This window comes from Salmo trutta, chromosome 18 (genome assembly GCF_901001165.1).
Source record: "Salmo trutta chromosome 18, fSalTru1.1, whole genome shotgun sequence".
Taxonomy (NCBI): Eukaryota; Metazoa; Chordata; class Actinopteri; order Salmoniformes; family Salmonidae; genus Salmo; species Salmo trutta.
The window spans coordinates 47229536-47254535 of record NC_042974.1 but is presented as its reverse complement, the minus strand read 5'-3'; the positions used below and the strand labels follow the sequence as shown (position 1 = coordinate 47254535).

General features: G+C 44.5%; 1 protein-coding gene across 1 annotated transcript in view; it reads right to left on the bottom strand.

Annotated features, from left to right (window-relative positions):
• The window catches only part of LOC115153397 (zinc finger matrin-type protein 4), a 144890-nt gene that overhangs the window by 90376 nt on the left and 29514 nt on the right, over positions 1 to 25000 (bottom strand). The window contains exon 2 of the mRNA XM_029698811.1: positions 4980 to 5084. Coding sequence (XP_029554671.1) covers positions 4980 to 5084 — 105 coding nt within the window. The remainder of the gene's footprint in view (positions 1 to 4979; positions 5085 to 25000) is intronic.

Here is a 25000-nt window from a genome sequence, read left to right as displayed (position 1 = left end):
AAGGAAAGAATGAAATAAAAAAGGAAAGAAAGCGCAAAAGAGAGAAGGAAAGAATGAAAGAAAGAAAGAATGAATGAAAGAAAGAAAGAAGGAAAGAATGAAAGAAAGAAAGAATGAATGAAAGAAAGAAGGAAAGAAAGAAGCAAAGAAAGAAAGAAGGAAAGAAAGAAGGAAATAATGAAAGAAAGAAAGAATGAATGAAAGAAAGAAAGAAGGAAAGAAAGAAGCAAAGAAAGAAAGAAGGAAAGAAAAGAAGGAAATAATGAAAGAAGGAAAGAAAGAAGGAAGGAAAGAAAGAAGGAAAAAAAGGAAAGAAAGAAATCAAAGAAAGAAGGAAAGAAATAAAGCAAGAAAAGACACAGACAAAACGTGCCATTGAAATGTACAGTATAGACGAGAAAGAGGATGATGTCACCTATGTGCATCATAGATTTTTCCAGTGATGCTTCTAGTAAAGTCAATTACTGACATCAAGCATGTGAAGTGTATGTGTGTCCTGAGTGTGTGAAACCATTACCGTTGGAGTGTAAGCCAGCTCTTGCTGTGTGTGTGTGATACCAATCCTGTGAAGAACTAGCTACTGACTGGGGTGTTCACACTGTGTCTGTGACATCACTCCTGTGAAGAACTAGCTACTGGCTGGGGTGTTCACACTGTGTCTGTGACGTCACTCCTGTGAAGCACTAACTACTGGCTGGGGTGTTCACACTGTGTCTGTGACGTCACTCCTGTGAAGCACTAGCTACTGGCTGGGGTGTTCACACTGTGTCTGTGACATCACTCCTGTGAAGCACTAGCTACTGGCTGGGGTGTTCACACTGTGTCTGTGACATCACTCCTGTGAAGGACTAGCTACTGGCTGGGGTGTTCACACTGTGTCTGTGACATCACTCCTGTGAAGAACTAGCTACTGGCTGGGGTGTTCACACTGTGTCTGTGATGTCACTCCTGTGAAGGACTAGCTACTGGCTGGGGTGTTCACACTGTGTCTGTGATGTCACTCCTGTGAAGGACTAGCCAGGACAATATGAGTCACATTGATGGTCAAAGAGTCCGTCACTCCATTCCTTACACATATGGAGGTGCCTGTGTGTGTCCTTGGGGACAATCGAGTAAATGGAGCGGTCACACACACACACACACACACACACACACACACACACACACACACACACACACACACACACACACACACACACACACACACACACACACACACACAGGGCCAGGGGGTGAGAGAGGGATGCAGCTTAAGCCCCACCCTCTTCAACATATATATTAACGTATTGGCGAGGGCACTAGAACAGTCTTCAACACCCGGCAGACTGTCTACTGTTTGTCAAATGTCTACTGTTTGCTGATGATCTGGTGCTTCTGTCACCAACCAAGGAGGGCCTACAGCAGCACCTAGATCTTCTGCACAGATTCTTCCAGACCTAGGCCCTAACAGTAAATCTCAGTAAGACAAAAATAATGGTGTTCCAAAAAAGGTCCAGTCGCCAAGACCACAAATACAAATTCCATCTAGACACCGTTGCCCTAGAGCACACAAAAAACTATACATACCTTGGCCTAAACATCAGCGCCACAGGTAACTTCCACAAAGCTGTGAACGATCTGAGAGACAAGGAAAGAAAGGCTTCTTCTATGCCACCAAAAGGAACATAAAATTCGACATACCAATTAGGATCTGGCTAAAAATACTTGAATCAGTTATATTGCCCTTTATGGTTGTGCGGTCTGGGGTCCGCTCACCAAACAAGAATTCACAAAATAGGACAAACACCAAATTGAGACACTGCATACAGAATTCTGCAAAAATATCCTCAGCTTCCTGCCATCCAGGACCTCTATACCAGGCGGTGTCAGAGGAAGGCCCTAAAAATTGTCAAAGAATCCAGCCACCCTAGTCATAGACTGTTCTCTCTGCTACCGCATTGCAAGTGGTACCGGAGCGCCAAGTCTAGGTCCAAGAGGCTTCTACCCCCAAGCCATAAGACTCCTGAACATCTAATAAAATGGCTAGCCAGACTATTTGCATTGCCCCCCCTTTTATACCACTGCTACTCTGTTGTTATCATCTATGCATAGTCACTTTAATAACTCTACCTACATGTACATATTACCTCAACTAACCGGTGATATAATACCCCCGCACATTGACTCTGTACCGGTACCCCCTGTATATAGTCTCGCTACTATTATTTTACTGCTGCTCTTTAATTACTTGTTACTTTTATTTCTTATTCTTCTGCGTATTTTTTTAAACTCCATTGTTGGTTAAGGGCTCGTAAGTAAGCATTTCACTGTAAGGTTGTATTCGGCGCATGTGACTAATTCAATTTGATTTGATTTGTACAACGTAAAACACCAAACAATGCCTGCAGAGCAGAATTAGGCCGATACCCACTAATTATAAAAATCCAGAAAAGATTCGCTAAAATCTACAACCACCTAAAAGGAAGCGATTCCCAAACCTTCCATAACAAAGCCATCACCTACAGAGAGATGAACCTGGAGAAGAGTCCCCTAAGCAAGCTGGTCCTGGGGCTCTGTTCACAAATACAAACAGACCCCATAGAGCCCCAGAAAGCAACACATTTAGACCCAACCAAATCATGAGAAAACAAAAACATAATTACTAGTAGAATTAACAAAAAAACTGAGCAAACTAGAATGCTATTTGGCCCTAAACAGAGAGTATACAGTGGCAGAATACCTGACCACTGTGACTGACCCAAACTTAAGGAAAGCTTTGACTATGTACAGACTCAGTGAGCATAGCCTTGCTATTGAGAAAGGCCACCGTAGTCAGACCTGCCTCTCAAGAGAAGACAGGCTATGTGCGCACTGCCCACAAAATGAGGTGGAAACTGAGCTGCACTTCCTAACCTCCTGCCAAATGTATGACCATATTAGAGACACATACTTCCCTCAGATTACACAGATCCACAAAGAATTTGAAAACAAACCTGTTTTGATAAACTCCCATATCTACTGGGTGAAATACCACAGTGTGCCATCACAGCAGCAAGATATGTGACCTGTTGCCACAAGAAAAGGGCAACAGTGAAGAACAAACACCATTGTAAATATAACCCATATTTATGTTTATTTATTTTCCCTTTTGTACTTTAATAACCATTTGCACATTGTTTCAACACTGTATATATACATAATATGACATTTGAAATGTCTTTATTCTTTTGGAACTTCTGTGAGTGTAATGTTTACTGTTCATTTTTATTGTTTATTTCACTTTTGTATAGTATCTACTTCACTTGCTTTGGCAATGTTAACATATGTTTCCCATGCCAATAAATCCCCTTGAATTGAATTGAATTGAGAGAGGAGGAGAGAGGGAAAAGAAGAGATAGAGAAAGAATGATGTGGCAAAATGAAAAAGAGAGCCAGTGGTAGGAAGGTGAGAAAATGAGTGGGAGAGAAAGGGAGCAGAGCGCAAAGAAAGAAAATAAGAGAAAGACAATGGGAGGATGTGGGAGATTGAACATAGGGAGGAATATAGTGAATGAGAGAGGGAGACTGATGAAGCAGGAGAGTGGTAGTGAAGAGATGAAGAGAGGAGCAAGAGAGTATGAGGTGTGTGCAGTGAGTGTGTGTGCAGTGAGTGTGTGTGCAGCGAGTGTGTGTGCAGCGAGTGTGTGTGCAGTGAGTGTGTGTGCAGCGAGTGTGTGTGCAGTGAGTGTGTGTGCAGCGAGTGTGTGTGCAGTGAGTGTGTGTACAGCGAGTGTGTGTGCAGCGAGTGTGTGTGCAGTGAGTGTGTGTGCAGCGAGTGTGTGTGCAGTGAGTGTGTGTGCAGCGAGTGTGTGTGCAGCGAGTGTGTGTGCAGTGAGTGTGTGTGCAGCGAGTGTGTGTGCAGTGAGTGTGTGTGCAGCGAGTGTGTGTGCAGTGAGTGTGTGTACAGCGAGTGTGTGTGCAGCGAGTGTGTGTGCAATGGTCGTGGAGAAGAAAAAGAGGGAGAGAAAGAGCAGAGTGGGAGGGAGAAAGAGAAGAATGGGAAATAAAAGAGGTAATGCTGGGGCTTAGTCTGAGAGGTACTAGGGACAAACACACACACTCACTCCTGGCGATCTGAAAGTGCACTAAAGTGATGTGACGGACAGAGGAGCTGGCAGGCAGGCAGGCAGGCAGGCAGGCAGGCAGGCAGGCAGGCAGGCAGGCAGGCAGGCAGGCAGGGAGGCAGGCAGGCAGGCAGGCAGGCAGGCAGGCAGGCAGGCAGGCAGGCAGGCAGGCAGGCAGGCAGGCAGGCAGGCAGGCAGGCAGGCAGGCAGGCAGGCAGGGAGAAGATGGTATTTGACTCCCAGGGGAAAGATCTAACGGGGGCAGTGGAGCAGCAAGACTGGACTGGACACAGGCATGTTATCACCCACTCACAGCACTCCGTTATTCATCCATCCATCCACCCATCTGTCGTAATCTGTCTTGTATACTAATGACTAAAACTTCATACTACATAATATTTAGAACATACTGTTTAGTTAAAATGTATGCAGTTAGCAACAAATATCAACATACTAGACTCACCCATAGTGAGAATGAGTCATCTAATGTGCAATTGTGTTGTTTCCCGCCATTCGATGAGCCGAAAAGAGTATTACATCCTGGCATTTAAAGCATACTACATTTTGCATACCCCAAATGCCTACTATTTAGAACACAAGTATGGGTATTTGGACATGGCCTATCTCTCTCCCTCTCATGGTAACTCCCTGCACCACGGCCTCCCCTCTTGATTACCCCACACCCATACCCTCTGTCCTCCTTCCCTCTCTTTCCGCTTGGTGGTGCGTGCATATGTATGAGTGAGTGAGTGAGTGAGTGAGTGAGTGAGTGAGTGAGTGAGTGAGTGAGTGTGTGTGTGTGTGTGTGTGTGTGTGTGTGTGTGTGTGTGTGTGTGTGTGTGTGTGTGTGTGTGTGTGCATGCGTGGTTTGTGTGTGTGTGTGTGACGTAGACTCACCTCATAGTGTGCTGTGCGTTGCGACTCGGAGATGAGCTGGGCGTTACAGATGTTGCAGTAACTCTCTGTGAACAGCCCTCCTTCCACCACCCCAGCCGACTTCATCTGAAGACATACACACATAGAATAAACATACACACTTAAACCAATCTATCACCTTGTTAGGATACAGTGCATGTGCACAGTTAGAATACACCAAATCTGAATACTCTAAAACTACTCTAAAACAAATCTAGTAGACATATCAGCTCTGAACATGACTTCCACCAGAAAGCGACAGAGGTCAAGTTACCTAAGTCAGGATCTACTTTATCAAAATGATAATTTTTTGGGCGCCAATGACAAGGTACAGTATGTATTGATGGAAAGACGTACGAGAGAGGTGAAGTAGGGTAAAGTTGAAAACAATGACAAGCATCATTAAACTCCTGAGCGAATATATGCCAATCAAAGCATCTCTCATATTCTGTAGTTAAATAACTTACATTTATTATTGATTGACAGGTTAGATCCAACCAACCTGCAAATTAAACATGATAATTTAATCTCCACATTAATTAAGATGACATCACGACTGATAGAACATCATAATCTGCCCAAATATCTCCACTCCCACTGTGGGTATAACATGTTGCTTGGAGGTCTGTCTGAGTAGACTGACTCGTTTATGAAGGCAATCGGTGATGAGATTAATTAAATGATAGTGGGAGAGAGAGGGGGGAGAGACAGAGAGAAAAAGAGAGAGGGGAGCAGGGAGATAGAGAGAGAGAGGGGGGGAGCGGGGAGATGGGGAGAGAGAGATGGAAAGAAAGACATGATCATTACCATCGTTATCTCACTTCGCTTTAGCAACAGTGGCTTTGTCATTCATGCTAGTAAAGCTTATCTGAATCTGAATATGAATATGAGAGAAAGAGAGAGAGAGAGAGATGGGGGAGAGAAAAAGAGAGAGACCGGGAGGAGTTGAGAGAGACAGAATGGGAAAGACAAAGATAGTGTGTGTGTGTGTGTGTGTGTGTGTGTGTGTGTGTGTGTGTGTGTGTGTGTGTGTGTGTGTGTGTGTGTGTGTGTGTGTGTCACGACTTCCAACGAAGTCGGTCCCTCTCCTTGATCGGGCGGCGTTCGGCGGTCGACGTCACCGACCTTCTAGCCACCGCCGATCCACTTTTCATTTTCCATTTGTTTTGTCTTAGTCTTACACACCTGGTTTCACTCACCCAATTACCTGTTAATTATTTAACCCTCTGTTCCCCATGTTTGTTTGTGAGTGATTGTTCTTTGTAAATCGGTCCGTTATTTGTGGGCTTGTATATTTGCCTTGTATTTTTGTATTTTGAGTAAAGTACGTTGAGTACTCATTTCTGCTGTCCTGCGCCTGACTCTCTACACCAGCTACACACAGGACCACATTACAGAATCACTCACCCCGAATGGAGTCAGCAGGAGCAGACGCCCTCCCAGTTGCAGTGGAGGAGCGCGTTCAGCAGCACGCGACCATGTTGCAACGTCTGGGCACAGCCATGGATCGCGTGCTGCAGACGATGGATCGTTGGGAGAGAGGAGGAGGTTTTCCAGTGCCTCCACCAGCCCCACTGTCCACCCCTCTTCCACCTGGTCCCAGTGGGATTCGACTCGCGCTCCCGAGGGAGTATGATGGGACGGCTGCCTGATGCCAGGGGTTTCTACTATTGCTGGAGCTCTACCTGGCGACCGTCCACCCGGCTCCTTCGGGGCGTGAGAGTGTGTCCGCCCTCGTCTCCTGCCTCTCAGGCAAAGCCCCGGAGTGGGCCAACGCCGTATGGAGTGAGAGAGACGCGGCGTTGGACCATTACGCAGAGTTCACCCGCCGCTTTCGGGCAGTGTTTGACCACCCGCCTGAGGGTCGAGCGGCGGGTGAACGTCTGTTCCACCTGAGGCAGGGGACAAGGAGCGCGCAGGATTTCGCCTTGGACTTCCGGACCCTGGCCGCCAGCGCGGGATGGAACGACAAGGCCCTGATCGATCACTACAGGTGCAGTCTGCGCGAGGACGTCCATTGGGATTTGGCCTGCCGAGACACCACCCTCACATTGGACCAGCTGGTGGACATGTCCATCCGGCTGGATAACCTGCTGACTGCCCGCGGACGTCCGGATCGGGGTCTGTCAGTTCCATCCCCCAGCACCTCCGCTCTGATGGAGTTGGGAGGTGCTGCACTTAGGGCGACCGGAGGAGGGGTCAATCAATGCACCATCTGTGGCCGCAGAGGGCACACTGCTGGTCGGTGCTGGGGGGGTTCCTCAGGGAGTCGAGGCAGCAGGCAGGGCACTATCGTGTCACCCCAGGTGAGTCGGCACCAGGCTCACCCAGAGCCCCCTGTTGCTCACATGTATGTGTTTATTTCACTTCCTGAGTTTTCCCCGCATTCCCAGCATAAGGCGCTAGTAGATTGAGGCGCAGCTGGGAATTTTATTGACCGTTCATTTGCTCCTAATTTAGGGATTCCCCTTGTTCCTGTGGATATGCCCTTCCCTGTGCACGCCCTAGATAGTCGACCATTAGGGAGGCCACCAAAGCTCCGCCCCTGTGCTTTCTTTTCGAAGAAGCTCAGCCCGGCGGAGCGAAACTATGATGTGGGGGACCGGGAGCTGTTGGCTGTTGTCAAGGCTCTGAAGGCGTGGAGACATTGGCTTGAGGGGGCTAAACAACCTTTTCTCATCTGGACTGACCACCGCAATCTAGAGTATATCTGGGCGGCGAGGAGACTGAACCCTTGCCAGGCAAGGTGGGCCATGTTTTTTACATGTTTTGTTTTCACTCTATCCTACAGACCAGGTTCCCAGAACGCTAAGGCAGACGCACTGTCCCGGATGTATGACACAGAGGAGCGGTCCATGGATCATACTCCCATACTTCCAGCCTCTTGCCTGGTGGCACCGGTGGTGTGGGAGCTGGACACGGACATCGAGCGGGCGTTACGTACAGATCCCACTCCCCCCCAGTGTCCAGCTGGGCGCCTGTACGTTCTGTCTGCTGTCCGCGACCGATTGATCTATTGGGCCCACACGTCACCCTCCTCTGGTCACCCTGGCATCAGTCGGATGTGGCGTTGCCTCTGTGGGAATTACTGCTGGTCCCTGCTTGGACAAGGACGTGAGGGTTTATGTTTCCTCCTGCTCGGTGTGCGCCCAGTGCAAGGCTCCCAGGCACCTGCCCAGAGTGAAGTTACAACCCCTACCGATTCCACAACGGCCAGTTTCCCAGTCCCTGCCGATGGAAAAACATCCCCACAGCATGATGCTGACACCACCATGCCTCACTGTGGGGATGGTATTCTCAGGGTGATGAGAGGTGTTGGGTTTGTGCCAGACGTAGCGTTTTCCTTGATGGCCAAAAATCTCAATTTTAGTCTCATCTAATCAGAGTACCTTCTTCCATATGTTTGGGGAGTCTCCCACATGCCTTTTGGCGAACACCAAACATGTTTGTTTATTTTTTCATTAGGCAATGGCTTTTTTTCTTGCCACTCTTCCGTAAAGCCCAGGTCTGTGGAGTGTACGGCTTAAAGTGGTCCTATGGACAGATACTCCAATCTCCGCTGTGGCGCTTTGCAACTCCTTCAAGGTTATCTTTGGTCTCTTTGTTGCCTCTCTGATTAATGCCCTCCTTGCCAGGTCCGTGAGCTTTCGTTAACGACCTCTCTTGGCAGGTTTGTTGTGGTGTGCCATATTCTTTCTATTTTTTAATAATGGATTTAATGGTGCTCCAAGGGATGTTGAAAGTTTCTGATTTTTTTTTATAACCCAACCCTGATCTGTACTTCTCCACAACTTTGTCCCTGACCTGTTTTGAGAGCTCCTTGGTCTTCATGGTGCAAATTGCTTGGTGGTGCCCCTTGCTTAGTGGTGTTGGAGACACTGGGGCCTTTCAGAACAGGTGTATATGTACTGAGATAATATGACATATCATGTGACACTTAGATTGCACACAGGTGGAGTTTAGTTAACTAATTATGTGACTTCTGAAGGTAATTGGTTGCACCAGATCATGTTTAGGGGCTTCATATCAAAGGGGGTGAATACATATGCACGCACCACTTTTCTTTTTTTCTTTTTTGAAACAAGTAGAATTTTTCATTTCACTTCACCAATTTGGACTATTTTGTGTATGTCCATTACATGAAATCCAAATAAAAATCAATTTAAATTACAGGTTGTAATGCAACAAAATAGGAAAAATGCCAAGGGGGGTGAATACTTTCACAAGCCACTGTAGACACGGCGGTTGGAACCAGACATCTTCAATTTGGACTCCAGACCAAAAGACAAATTCCCAATGGTCTAATGTCCATTGCTCGTGTTTCTTGGCCCAAGCAAGTCTCTTCTTCTTCTTCATGTCCTTTAGTAGTGGTTTCTTTGCAGCAATTTGACCATGAAGGCCTGATTCACACAGCCTCCTCTGAACAGTTGATGTTGAGATGTGTCTGTTACTTGAACTCTGTGAAGCATTTATTTGGGCTGCAATTTCTGAGGCTGGTAACTCTAATGAACTTATCCTCTGCAGCAGAGGTAACTCTGGGTCTTCCTTTCCTGTGGCGGTCGTCATGAGAGCCAGCTTCACCATAGTGCTTGATGGTTTTTGAGACTGTACTTTAAAAGTTCTTGAAATTATCCGTGTTGACTGACCTTCAAGTCTTAAAGTAATGATGGACTGTTGTTTCTATTTGAGCTGTTCTTTCCATAATATGGACTTGGTCTTTTACCAAATAGGGCTATCGCCACCCACCACCTTGTCACAACTTAACTGATTAGCTCTAATGCATTAAGAAGGAAATAAATTCCACAAATGAACTATTAAGAAGGCACACCTGTTAATTGAAATACATTCCAGGTGACTACCTCATAAAGCTGGGTGAGAGAATGCCAAGTGTGTGCAAAGCTGTCATCAAGGCAAAGGGTGGCTACTTTGAAGAAACTCAAATATAAAATATACTTTGATTTGTTTAACACTTTTTTGGTTACTACATGATTCCATGCATGTTATTTCATAGCTGTGATGTCTTCACTATTATTCTACATTGTAGAAAATTGTAAAAATAAAGAAAAACCCTTGAATGAGTAGGTGTTTTAAAACTTTTGACCGGTAGTGTATGTTTGGATGAATGCTAGCAAAGCCACTACACAACCCAACCCAACACAACACGAAACAATACATTAATTGCACTATAATGGTGACGAACGGTGCCCACAAACTCTTAGGGCCTACATAAAGCTGTCCCAACAGCAGAGCTTTCTTTTCAGTACCGTGGAGTGAATCCTTACCACCGCTACACCTGGCTCTCAGCGGAGCCTTGTCTGGCAGCAAAACCGTTAATTCAGCCTCATTTACTGCCTTTTTTTAAACATTACTGATATGGCTGACTTACTTAAACAAATGTGGTTTCTACTGACAATTGAGATGTACAAACTATGGTATAAGGGAACGATAAGCGGATAAGAGGCAATCCATAATTTCCATTAAGACATTAATGAGCGAGCTAGGACGCACATAGTCAATATAACTATTTGTTCAGAACTTTTGAAATGTACAGAGTTCAGAACATGGGCCGTTCTTACAGTTTTCTCCCTGTACACCAAGTCAGAACCGTAGGATAAATAAAAGGGGCATACAAGCAGACAATGCCCTGAAGGACGCTTCGCCACTGCTGGGAATACAGATATGGTCACAGATACCGTAAAATAAAAAGTAGGGGTGTGGTTCAGAAAACCAGTTAGTATCTGGTGTGACCATACTTTTCATGAAATCCAAATAAAAACCCATTTAAATTACAGGTTGTAATGCAAAAAAATAGGAAAAATGCCAAGGGGGGTGAATACTTTCGCAAGGCACTGTACATGCTAATTGCTGCACACCAGCAAAGATTACTCTTTAATTGGTTAAATAACAACTAGAACAGGATTCTGTTTCAAGAACACATCAAGAGAGCAACTCCTGACTGAACCGTCACACACTTGCACGCACACACATCCAGGCATGCGAAGGCAGGCGCACGCACACGCACACACGCATGCATGCCCACACCAGACTTTTCACCTTGCATTAAACTGGGTGATGCTTTTGTTCTGTCTGATAAATGGTACAAATGTAGCTGTTTTTTCCAACGTGATGAACTATTCATAGATATTAAATATTTCATATTAATAACAGCGAGTGGCTAGCCAGGGTATGTATAGTGGGTAGAAGAAACAGTGTTTCTTTAGAGAGTGGAGATACACTGATTTATTCACTAGGGAGGTTCACACTCAGTATCTGTACTGTAGTACAAAACAAATACTGGCCATATCATTGCAAACAGTGGTTCCCAAACTTGTTCACTTTGTGACCCATGGAAATGAGTTTGCTGACACCACCAAATTATTTAGTTGAAAAAAAAATGTGTGGGTGTTGTATGCATCGGTGAATCGGAACATTTCAGATGTTTAAGATATGAATGCATCAGTCTGCAGGAGCCCAAACAGATCCAAATGTAGCATGAATCGATCTTGAAATGGATTAAAACGTCACAAACCGTCGGTTCACTAACGTTTGATACAACTTTATTTCCCCCGTCCGAAAATACCTCTAATCTGTTGTGACTGAATTGATGTGTCCTCTCGGTCAGTATGACAGTCAGTCAGGTAACATGTGCAAACAGAGCGCAGCTGCTCGTGCCAACGTGAGCCAATCCCTAATCTAATATACATATCTGCGCGGCACCTTCAGCATTCAAAAGCTTGTAAAACGGCTTTCGCAATGTCAAATTATAGGCTTTATTAGTTGGGTGATAACCAATGTAATTTGCTGGGTCATTGTTACCAAATGCGCTGTAGAGAATGTTGTTTTACCTACAGAGTTGTGACCTGAGTGGACACAACTCACATCTTGCTGATTGGACATTGAAGAAACATTTTTGGTAGTTTTGCTTTAGACAGTAAAAGCATTTGGTCATTTTTACATGAGCAGGGGTAATGTAGTAAATTCATTACAAGGACAGCAAAAATGTTGCGAGCCATACTGTAGGCATGGTCAGAGGCTCGAAGCAGAAGTAGAGCCTCCACAGAGCTCCAAACGGTCTAAACAATTTGCTTTTTAGACGGGGGTGAAATCCAAAACTGTGCTATATTATTTGGCTAAGTCATAGCTTATTTCTAATTATAATATTGACATATTACTAGCTAAAAAAACTAACAATTATCTGCTAAAATGACAAGATAATCAGTGAGCATATTGCCCCCCATAATCTGATAGTGGTGGATGTTCAGTCTGCCCTATGGCTCAGGTGCCTGCCTACACACACACACACACACACACACACACACACACACACACACACACACACACACACACACACACACACACACACACACACACGCACAGTCTTGTACAGCTAACCTTGTGGGGACACAAAATTCAGTCAAATTCAAAATCCTATTTTCCATAACCCCTAACCCTAAACCTAACCCGTACTCTTACCCTAACCCTAACCTTAACTCAAAACCTAACCTTGACCATAACCATAAACCTAAACCTAACCCTAGCTCCTAACCCTAACACGAATTCTAACATTAATTCTAGCCTTGACCTTAAAACATAACACTAATTCTAACCTTAACCTTAAACCCCCTAGAAATAGCATTTGACCTAATGCGGACCAACAAAATGTCCCCAGTTGGTCAAAAAAATGTAGTTTACTATTCTTCTGGGGACTTCTGGTCCCCGCAAGAATAGTTGAACATGTCCATAGACACACGCACACGCACACACACACACACACACACACACACACACACACAGTCCCTCAGCTCAGAGAAGTCAGCTCAGACAGATCCAGATCAGAGAAGTCAGCTCAGACAGATCCAGATCAGAGAAGTCAGCTCAGACAGATCCAGATCAGAGAAGTCAGCTCAGACAGATCCAGCTCAGAGAAGTCAGCTCAGATCCAGATCAGAGAAGTCAGCTCAGACAGATCCAGCTCAGAGAAGTCAGCTCAGACAGATCCAGCTCAGAGAAGTCAGCTCAGACAGATCCAGCTCAGAGAAGTCAGCTCAGACAGATCCAGATCAGAGAAATTAGCTCAGACAGATCCAGATCAAAGAAGTCAGCTCAGACAGATCCAGCTCAGAGATGTCAGCTCAGACAGATCCAGCTCAGAGAAGTCAGCTCAGACAGATCCAGATCAGAGAAGTCAGCTCAGATCCAGCTCAGAGAAGTCAGCTCAGATCCAGCTCAGAGGCCCAGTTCCTGCGCTCCATCAGTATCAGATGAACATTTAGAATGGAAAATGAATGTGTTCATGCTAACAAATGTTAGTGCATTGAATCGTGTCGAACCAATTCTATCCGTTCCACTAATCAAACCGTATCGCACTGAATCGTTTCAAACTAAAAGTATCGTTCCTGTATTGTATCGGAGCCCATGTATCTAGATGGTATGGAATCATACTTGAAAGGTGAGATGCACATCTCTAGGGCAGGGTCCCCCAGGGTGCACATTTTGGTTTTTGCCCTAGCACTACACAGCTGATTCTAATAACTAACTCATCATGAAGTTTTAAATATTTGAATCAGCTGTGTAGTGCTAGGACAAAAATATAAACGTGCACCCAGGAACATGCACCCAGGGGGAGACACAGGACCGAGTTTGGGAAACCTGGCCTAGGATGTGGTGTATAATCAGGAGATCTTTTAAACAGTACAATGTCCCTAGCAAAAGCCCACGAGAAACTGTCGCGGAAATACAACTCAGTGAACCCTAGTTGTAAGAGTGAGAGTGAGTGAGAAAGAGAGAGGGAGAGAGAGAGAGAGAGAGAGGGAGGGAGAGAGAGAGAGAGGGAGGGAGAGAGAGAGAGAGAGAGGGAGGGAGAGAGAGAGAGAGAGAGAGAGAGAGAGTGAGTGAGTGAGGGAGTGTGAGGGAACGTGAGGGAGAGTGAGCGTGAGGGAGAGTGAGGGAGAGAGGAGATAGAGTGAGTGAGTGAGTGAGTGAGTGTGAGAGAGAGAAAACAGCAGGTTGTAGTGAAGCCTTTAGGTTTTCAATCAGTCCTCTCTCCTTTTCTTTCTTTAATCATCCCTCTATCCTCTCCTCCGCCCCCCTCCTTCACTCCATCTATCACTGTTGAAGGGTGTGTGCGTATGTGTGTCTGTGTGTGTTTGTGTGTCCTGCTGACCCAATCAACACACACCCTGCTGGGTAACCATAGTAATGGAAGAAGCAGAAAGAACATCAAATCTGCATGTGCCAAAGCATTTCCTCTCCTCCTCCCTCCTTCCCTCTCCCTCATCCTCCCAACCAAACCCTGCTCAGTGCTGTAATCAAAGGTAGACTGTGAGTATCCAGTCTTCAAAGGAAAAAGAGGAGAATGAAAGAAAAGTCAGTAAAGAGATGCACATGAATATGTCAGCTCTGCAGGTGGCCCACTTTGTACTAATGAAGTCAACGTGAGTTCAACAGGAAGGATGGTCTGAATGCAACGTCTTACATTCAACTTCAGTAGTACAAATCAATTCCCATTTCTTCCTTTATCATGTGCACAACGGGACAGTTATATTTGTTATGTTTACAAATGGTCTTAGCAACAGTACAACGTCATGTCACTCGTCCTCTATTATTAATTTACGAGGTGCAGAATGTCAGTCACCTATTATCCTTTAAGGGCCAATGAGTCACAGTAGAATAATGTAAATCCACCATGCTTTTTAATAGACCAATGGGCATAGCAGTCAATAATGACCTTTCTCTATTTCTCACCAATGGGTGTAAATCATGAGATGTACTTAAAGGAATGCTGAACCCTTGTCTCTATTATTTGGGGGAGGTGGGTGTTGTAAAGCCAGCTTCCCATCAAAGGGCTATCTGCCATCCCAGTGTCTGGCTCCAGGGATCATTTTATTTCTTTTTATTTAACTAGGCAAGTCAGTTAAGAACAAATTCTTATTTACAATGACGGTCTACCCCGACCAAACCCGATGACGCTGGGCCAATTCTGCGTCACCCTATGGGACTCCCAATCACGGCCAGATGTGATAAAGCCTGGATTTGAACCAGAGACTGTAGTGATGCCTCTTGCATTGAGATGCAGTGCCTTAGACCGCTGTGCCACTCGGGAGCCCATCCCCTGGAAGATGAGGCCATTTTGCAAATATTTTAAAGGCCCAGAGCAGTCGTTCTTATCCCAATATAAAATCATTTCTGGGTAACAATTAAGTAACTTACTGTAATAGTTTTATAACAAAATGGTCAAAAAGAAACAAAAAATGTTTTTTTTAGCTAAAAAGCTATTCATGGAAGAATTCTGCTCGGACTGTCTGGGAGTGGTCTGAGTGGGGAGGGGAAGGGCACCAAATAGGTGCATTAACCACAGTGGGGATCAATCCAACAGAGCAGAGGGGCCTAATGGGAGGGATATGTAACCTGAAAACTAGCTGCTATTGGCAGAGAGGTTTGGAACTCTCTTTATTGGTCTATTAACTTATACTACCTAGAGAAGGTCACCAGGCAAGCCAAAACTCCACCCACTCAAAACCTGATAATACGATTTTTAACCAACAACTATCGGGAAATAACACATTTAGCAAATCACACTTTTTACACTTTTACAGTTTTAGTTTCATCAGATATGATATAAAAGGAAAAACATCATTTTGACTGCACCTTTGATAAACATTAACATTTACATTCAAGCCTATTCTCAATTAAGTTGGATTTATAGACATTATATACACACACATAAAGGCAGGCAGGCAGGCAGGCAGGCAGGCAGGCAGGCAGGCAGGCAGGCAGGCAGGCAGGCAGGCAGGCACGCACGCACGCACGCACGCACACACACACACACTGATGGCCTGAGTAAAAAATACATATTTGTATTGTCACATACACCAGATAGATGCAGTGAAATGTGTTGTTTTACAGGGTCAGCCATAGTCAGGTTTGGTAGGTTACTTTTTTACTGTAATCCATTACAGTTACTAGTTACCTGTCCAAAATTACAATCAGTAATTTAACTTTTTGATTACCCCCAAACTCAGTAATGTAATCTGATTACTTTTACTTACTTTTAAATGAAGCGCAGGTTAGTAGCTGGCACAGCCACAAAGTCACACAATCAGATTTTAAACCTAACCTTAGCCACACTGCTGTCATGACGTTAGCCTCTGAGTACAGGGAGGACAGTTGACCCCCTCCCCTTTGTACCATCCCCCAACCTTGCACCCCCACCCAGGACCTGTGTGAAAGGGTTGTAAAAATTCTAAGAGGAGAATCTCCTACCACATGTTTCATAGAGAGACAAAAGGAAATTCTTCCAACTCATAGAATTGGAGAACCGAACGACATTTTATGTTCTGGAGAAGGTATGGAAGATTGGTGAAGAGTCCAGCTACGAACTGGTCCGCTTGGTACAATTTTGTGATACTCAGAAGAGACAATATAGCCATATTACCATAAAACTGTTTATATAATAGCCTCAGCGATGAGACTTGCATCATAATGGTTGTATAAAATGTATTAATAAGGATAAAGCTATTTGTAATACATTGAGATGCTATGTACTGATGTTAATGTGATAGAATTGGATTTCTGTACCAAGCTTCACTCTGCCATCGGCATGCCTCCCAAGGGACACAGACAGGACTAGGCGTCATTTGACAAGCCTGTTCTAGGGTCATCTATAAAAATCCCCACCCTGATTTACTTTCTTAAGACCAGGCCTCCACTCCATTGCGAGTTGGCCCATAGGTTTGACCATCCAAGTACTCTACTGAAAGTGAACTATACCACGTGGTTAACTTTTACTATCGAGACCGACAGAATAAGAACAAGTCTTTGATATTAATTATTAGTCTGCAGCTAAGTAAATTATATCATCGAACGCGAAGACCAACGAAACATCCATTCTATGACGACATTAATGAATGTCGCTCTGAAAGATCCATTCTAACCGAGAGAGAGAGAGAGAGAACGCGGACAGAACTCCCCAACAGAACAGAAAGACACCCACAGACACGACACTGCTAATCCTAATGCCTAACCCTAACCTTAAAGTAAGATCAAAAAGCACATTTTTGTTTTGATACATTTTTACAATATAGCCAATTTTCTCTCTCTCTCTCTCTCTCTCTCTCACACACACACACACACACACACACACACACACACACACACAAAGCCAGTGTTGGATTTTAAATAACAGACTAATTAGCTACATGACAATGTTTTCATTTAATGATTACATTAAAAGCATTCTTTGCAAAAAACAGGTCTTCCTCTCACTCTTCTTCGATCAAACACTTTTTTTCTCACACAGTTTTTCACTCTCAACTGTCATCAAAAGCCAATTGTCTCCACACTTTATTTTGACTTTTTCTCGCTCATGCTTTATACCCGTCTATCTCAATCTTTTTACAAAACCGAACTATCGTCACACTTTTGAAGAACCTCTCTCTGTCCAACCTCTCTCCGTCCCTCCCTCTCTAATTTGTTGTCGATACTATTAATAGGATATGAGCCTTGGCTGTAGACGATGGCTGGAAGTCATCTAATAGACAATGGACTCATATATATAATGGGTGAAAGAAGAAGCCTAGGCCTAATAACCAAACCTATGCCAAAGACAGGACAACTAGCTACTGCCACATTGTACAACATAAATATCAGATTACAGGACTGGGAAGACTGGTACAATTTGTAACCTTGGACATTTGCCACAATGTCGACGCCGGTGGCAGTGAGAGTAATTGCATGCCTGCACTTGAACGCGCTTTATCTCATTCACCATACTCTACGAGTGTGCTAGACTGACAGGGCTGTCTGCCAGAGAGCCTGCTCAGAATTGCATGCACTCACCATTGATGGTCACAGAAGAAAATGTTTAACTCTAGTGGAGCAGAATTGATAGCAGCGACAAAAAAACATGTATTTCTTCAGTATAATTTTATCTCGACATGCTGTATCTGAGTTCACACTTGCCAACAACTTGAATATTTTTTGCTGTGGAGTTGTATAGTCATGTAAACATTAGCGCTAAAAAAAGCTCCTCACATCCACTGCAGTAGCCTGATAAAATGCTTAGTTTTAATCATGGAAATTGACAACATCTCACGCACATTAGCTAGTAAAACAAAAAAAGTCTCTAGCTTTGGTGAAAACTACTTTCAATAGCGGAAGCCTGGGTCCCATGCCTCTATCAGCTGCTTGTCGTTGGTGAAAAAAGACATTTTCACAGGACACAAATGTTGGCTGAACTAAAGCGCAAATATCAACCTGCATTTGAAACTTTAAATTAATAGTTGAAGTCAGAAGTTTACATACACTTAGGTTGGATTCATTAAAACTCGCTTTTCAACCACTCCACACATTTCTTGTTAACGAACTATAGTTTTGCAAGTCGGTAAGGACAACTAATTTGTGCATGACAATAGTAATTTATCCAACAATTGTTAACAGACAGATTATTTCACTTATAATTAACCGTATCACAATTCCAGTGGGTCAGAAGTTTACATACACTAAGTTGACTGTGCCTTTAAACAGCTTGGAAAATTCCAGAAAATTATGTCATAGCTTTAGAAGCTTCTGATAGGCTAATTGACATCATTTGAGTCAATTGGAGGTGTACCTGTGGATGTATTTCAAGGCCTACCTGTGCCTCTTTGCTTGACATCATGGGAAAATCAAAAGAAATCAGCCAAGACCTCAGAAAAAACGTTGTACACCTCCACAAGTCTGGTTCATCCTTGGGAACAATTACCAAACGCCTGAAGGTACCACGTCCATCTGTACAACCAATAGTACACAAGTATAAACACCATGGGACCACGCAGCCGTCATACCGCTCAGGAAGGAGACGCGTTCTGTCTCCTAGAGACAAACGCACGTTGGTGCTGAAGATGCTGGAGGAAACAGGTACAAAAGTATCTATATCCACAGTAAAATGAGTATATATCAACATAACCTGAAAGGCCACTCAGGAAGAAGCCATTGCTCCAAAACCGCCATGAAAAAGCCAGACTACGGTTTGCAACTGCACATGGGGACAAAGATCATACTTTTTGGAGATATGTCCTCTGGTCTGATGAAACAAAAATAGAACTGTTTGGCCATAATGACCATCCAGGAAAAAGGGGAGGCTTGCAAGCTGAAGAACACCATCCCAACCGTGAAGCACAGTGGTGGCAGCATCGTTTTTGGCGGGTGCTTTACTGCAGGAGGGACTGCTGCACTTCATAAAATAGATGGCATCATGAGGAAGGAAAATTATGTGGATACATTGAAGCAACATCTCAAGACATCAGTCAGAAAGTTAAAGCTTGGTCGCAAATGGGTCTTCCAAATGAACAATGACCCCAAGCATACTTCCAAAGTTGTGGCAAAATGGCTTAAGGACAACAAAGTCAAGGTATTGGAGTGGCCATCACAAAGCCCTGACCTCAATCCCATAGACAATGTGTGGGCAGAACTGAAAAAGCGTGTGCGAGCAAGGAGACCTTCAAACCTGACTCAGTTACACCAGCTCTGTCAGGAGGAATGGGCCAAAATTCACCCAACTTATTGTGGGAAGCTTGTGGAAGGCTACCCGAAACATTTGACCCAAGTTAAACAATTTAAAGGCAATGCTACCAAATACTAATTGAGTGTATGTAAACTTCTGACCCACTGAGAATGTGATGAAAGAAATAAGAGCTGAAATAAATCATTCTCTCTACTATTATTCTGACATTTCACATTCTTAAAATAAAATGGTGATCCTAACTGACCTAAGACAAGGAATTTTAACTAGGATTAAATGTCAGGAATTGTGAGAAACTGAGTTTAAATGTATTTGGCTAAGGTGTATGTAAACTTCCGACTTCAACTGGATATCAATATATTACATGTGCACCCAAGCTAAGACCAGAAATGGTCATACTTTAGTAATGAAAACTATTTAGCAAACTGTGTTCACTTCATTACTGGCCATATGGGCCTGTATTGCATAAAAAACGTGGATAAAGAAGAGCATATCAATGGTTTAGTTTTTATTCAAATGTATACATATACACAATGAATCATCAAACCCCACCACCCACAATTCAACATCCTGGTCTTTCCAACCATTTAGCAACATCCTGTGGTAGCAGTAACACTAGAGTCGTCCCATTCTATCATCTGAGTGACATGATGTTCAATGTGGCAGTAGCTACTACTCCTGTCTTTGGCATAGGTTAGGTTATTAGGCCTACGCTTCTTCTTGGCATGCACTGGGAAGATGTTCCTCGCTCACCCAATATAGCTCTTTGCAGGTCTGGGGTGCACACATGTAGATATTTCTTCAATGCCTAGACCCTTTGTCTTCTGGACTGAAAAAAGGCCAAACATATTTGGTGAAATATTCATTGAATCATTGGAAAAGTCAATATCGTTTTTGTATTTACTGTTACCAAAAGACCTCTTATCCCCTGACTGTTGGCCACGGCCAGACGAAAGATTGAAATGCAATTGTCACAACTGTCGGAAGGATTGGACCAAGGCGCAGCGTGTAAAGTGCTCATCTTCTTTTATTAACGTGAAAACTTAACCAAAATAAACAATACGACAAAACAGTTCCGTAAGGTGCACAGACTATTCGGAAAACAACCACCCACAAAGCCAAAGGAAAAAACAGGCTGCCTAAGTATGGCTTCCAATCAGAGACAACGAAAGACACCTGCCTCTGATTGGAAACCATACTCGGCCACACATAGAAAATGAACATAGAAAATGAAAACTAGAACAAATCCCCATGAAACAAACCAACCCCAAAACACACAAAAACAACACCCCCTGCCACTCCCTGACCATCCTACAATGACAAATGACCCCTTTTACTGGTCAGAATGTGACAGCAATGAAATGTAATGGTCACGAGTGATATGTTTACTAAGGATCACCTAGCTACATAGCCAGCTAACTCGCTAGCTAGTTACATGCTTAAGCTTACTAACTAGCTAGCTACATTGCATGGATAGAAATGGAACTATGAAGATGTGATTTGTAAACATATCGACAGATTCATCAGGAATCAAGGTAAGACCCAAGTGCAGACTGTGAAGTAACAATGTTTATTGTAACACCCTGGGCAGGCAATAACAGGTCAAGGCAGGCAGGGGTCGATAATCCAGAGTAGAGGCCAATGTACAGGATGGCAGGCAGGCTCAGAGTCAGGTCAGGCAGAGGTCGGTAATCCAGAGGTGGAGCAAAGTTGCAGGATCAGGCAGGGTGGTCAGGCAGGTGGGTACAGGGTCAGGACAGGCAAGAGACGAAAACCAGGAGGACGAGAAAAAGAGACTGGGGGAAAACAAGCTGAGACAAAACAATGGTAGGCTTGAACAAACAAGACAAATTGGCACAGAGACACAGGTATAAATACCCAGGGGATAATGGGAAAGATGGGTGACACCTGGAGGGGGGGGGGGTTGGAGACAAGCACAGGTGAAACAGATCAGGGCGTGACAAGATTCTGAATAACAAATTCATGCTAAGCAATGTAGCTACCTTGACTAGCTAATGAGACAACTAAAAGGTGTGCAACATGAAAATATTGTGTCATTTACATTGTGTCATTTATTGACGGCCCCTAACTAGCCCCGGTAAAAGGCTATCCAAAGTCAAACCAACTTTGCCAAGGTCGCACACCAGCCTGCAGTAGCTAATTGGTGAAATAATTTGTCTAACTCTTTATACATCAAACTACACCCCGAAACCAACTCACGTTTGAATTCAGTCATGGCCACTAGCATTTCTTAATGAACCAAATCTAAAACGAGGCCAAATCAAAAAATGCATTTGCTGTAACATAGACTCTGGGAGTCGAGAAGCAGGTGGCAAGTTTAATAAAACAAAGAACGATACAACATAGGTGTAGCGTCTGAACATGGAACACAAACAATAATGCCTGGGGAATGAACCTAAGGGAGTGCCAGATATAGGGGAGGTAATGGAGTCCAGGTGTGCCTCATAATGACCGGGTGCTCAGCTTCTTGCAGGGAAGGCGGAGTGGGAGGTTCCTGGTAGAGAGTCAAACACGATCACCAGGATAGAACATGGGAATCTCACTGCGGTGGCGGTCTGCCTGCTTCTGACGGTGGACAGCATGCTGGAGTCTCACGTGAGCATCACTCCACACCTCTGCGTGCCTGAACCCCATGTCCACCGCAGGAGCTTCGGTCTGGCCCGGGGTACACGGAGCCAGGGCCGGCTGAAAACCCAGAACACTGGAAGGGAGTCGGCCCGGTGAATGAGTGACGTAACCAACTCTGGGCGTACTCCGCCCATGGAAGGAATTGGGCCCACTCCCCCTGCCGGTCCTGGCAGTGACTCAACTGATTCCTCCGCTTCACCTGCCAGTTTGACTGAGGCCTATACCAAGAAGTGAGGCTGACCGTGACCCCGAGCTTCTCCATACCCATGATGTGAATTGGGGGCCATGGTCAGAGACAATGTCCTCCGGAAGGCCATAGTGCCGGACAACCTGCTGGAACAGTGCCTCAGCGACCTGGAGAGCAGTAGGGAGACCAGAGAGATGGATGAATGACAGGATTTGGAGAATCTATCCACAACCACCAAAATGGTGGTGAAACCGTCAAGAGGGGAGATCAGTGACAAAGTCAATGGATAGATGAGACCTGAGTCATGGGAAGGGGAATGAGTTTCCCTGCTTGAGTGTTTGGGCTGAGGATGATCTTGTGAGCTGGTGCACTCATGATGAAAAAAGGAATGTTCTCCGGATAGATAGACTGGTCCTCCTGCCATAGTGGGAGTAGGTGCTCACCTCCCTCTGCTCTCCGGTGGACGATCGAAGATAGCTCTGAACAGAGCCATGAACCCAGCTCCTCCTCTCCTCTTTCCCAGATGCCAGTCCAGTCAGCAGAGAAATAACCGTGGCAACCTTGGACATCTCGGTGGTGGGGGCTCCCATCTGGTGCACAAAGTAGAGGGAGTACTGTAGTAGGAAGCCACTGCATTTAGTAGGGGTGCCGACAAACAGGCATCGCTGACCTAGGCGGGTTGCTGAATGGCCTGGCTCGCTGGGGTCTACTGGTGGCAGAGTATCCTCCGCTAGTTGAAGGCAACGCCTCTCGGGTATGTTCCTCTTCCATAGCCGTCCCCAGTTACGCCAGTTGGACGTAGTGTTGACGAAATAGGTATCCCTGTTCGTCGACCATCTGGGAGATGTTCTGATTTCCTGCTGCTTCCATTTGTCAAGGCAGTATTCTGTAACATAGACGCTGAGAGTCGAGAAGCAGGTGGTAAGTTTAAAACAAAGAACATGCAACGCTACAACATAGGCGTAGCGTCTGAACATGGAACACAAACAATACTGCCTGGGGAATGAACCTAAGATATAGGGTAAGTAATGAGTGAGGAAATGGAGTCCAGGTGTGCCTCATAATGAGGCGCAGATGCGCGTAATGATTGATGCCAGGTGCGCGTAATGATGGTGGCCAGGACCAGTGGTTAGTAAACCGGTTAGTAAAAAACAACAAAGTTGTTTAGCTTATCTCAATTAAATTACTGTTTTTGTAATTGTTATCTTGGAGCTACTGAAATAAATAATTGAATCCGCTTCTATCAGAGGGGTTGGGTTAAATGCGGAAGACACATTTCAGTTGAATGAATTCAGTTATACAACTGACTAGGTATCCCCTTTCCCTTACCTTTCCCTAAAGCAGTCCTGCAAGTCAACCCTTATCATAAAAGAAAGAGAGGTGCCAAAAACCAATGGTAACGTCACTTGCTCTGAGACCTTGGTACTGTTACACTTATGCCCTGGTTACAATACACACAGACAATTATTATACGCACATTACACACACACGCACAATTACAACATCACAATGAGAGAGTTAATGATGGTCAAACACACACACACACACACACACACACACACACACACACACACACACACACACACACACACACAACATCACAATGTGAGACCTGCTGGGTATAATTGTTTTAAATCACTAAGAGACAGAGTTAATGATGGTCAAACACACACACGCACACAGACAGACACACACACAGACACAGACACACACACACACAGACAGACACACAGACAGACAGCTACGGACTATCCCCAGGTCTGACTGGATACACCTTCATTTCTACAAATTCTTGTTTACAATGACGACCTGTCAGACAGCGAGCGTAGCTTGTATAACACACAAATACGTTACAGTCAAATATACACATCTTGCACGGTCAGTAATACATTCAGTGATATGCAGCATTTAAAAGGCAGGGGGGAAATGCATGCAGTTATCAGTTAAACTCTCTGAAAGGTTTGTTTTTAAAAGTACCAATGGACACAAAAGAGCTTAGTTTCACAGTTTTTTTGAAGGATGGTCCAGTCTCGAGCAGTGGAGAACTGAAAGCATTTTCTCCTAAGATACTGTGTATCTTGGGGATGGCTAGGTTTATGTAATTGCTGGATCTCTCTCTCACACACACACACACACACACACACACACACACACACACACACAGCAAACACTAGATTATACTACAATAGTAGTGATGTCACAGACTCAGGACACACACACAGTCTGAGTGGATTGCCAGCATGTCCAACCAGCAGACCTCCAGACAGATAATAGGCAACATCAACAACAACAACATCAACAACAACATCAACAACAACATTAGCCACCCAAGAGTATTCTACTTCCACACAAAAGAGTAGGGAAACTTACTGTAAACACTATCTTGAAATAGTTTTATATTTAATTGGCCATTTTATCCCTTATACCTTGTTCTCCTCCTCTCCTATTCTCCCCTCCCATTTCATCTTCCTTGTTTCTCCTACTCACAAGTAGATCATTAGGGAAGTGTGTGTGTCTGTGTGTGTGTGCGCAGAGATAGCCGGTGTACATACATAGATTCTATAACGTAAAAACAAGAGTCAGATGACCTACTGAGAATGACACACAACCACACGCACACACAAAGTGGCATAGGAAGGTCTGAGCATTTGTGTGTGTGTGTGTGTG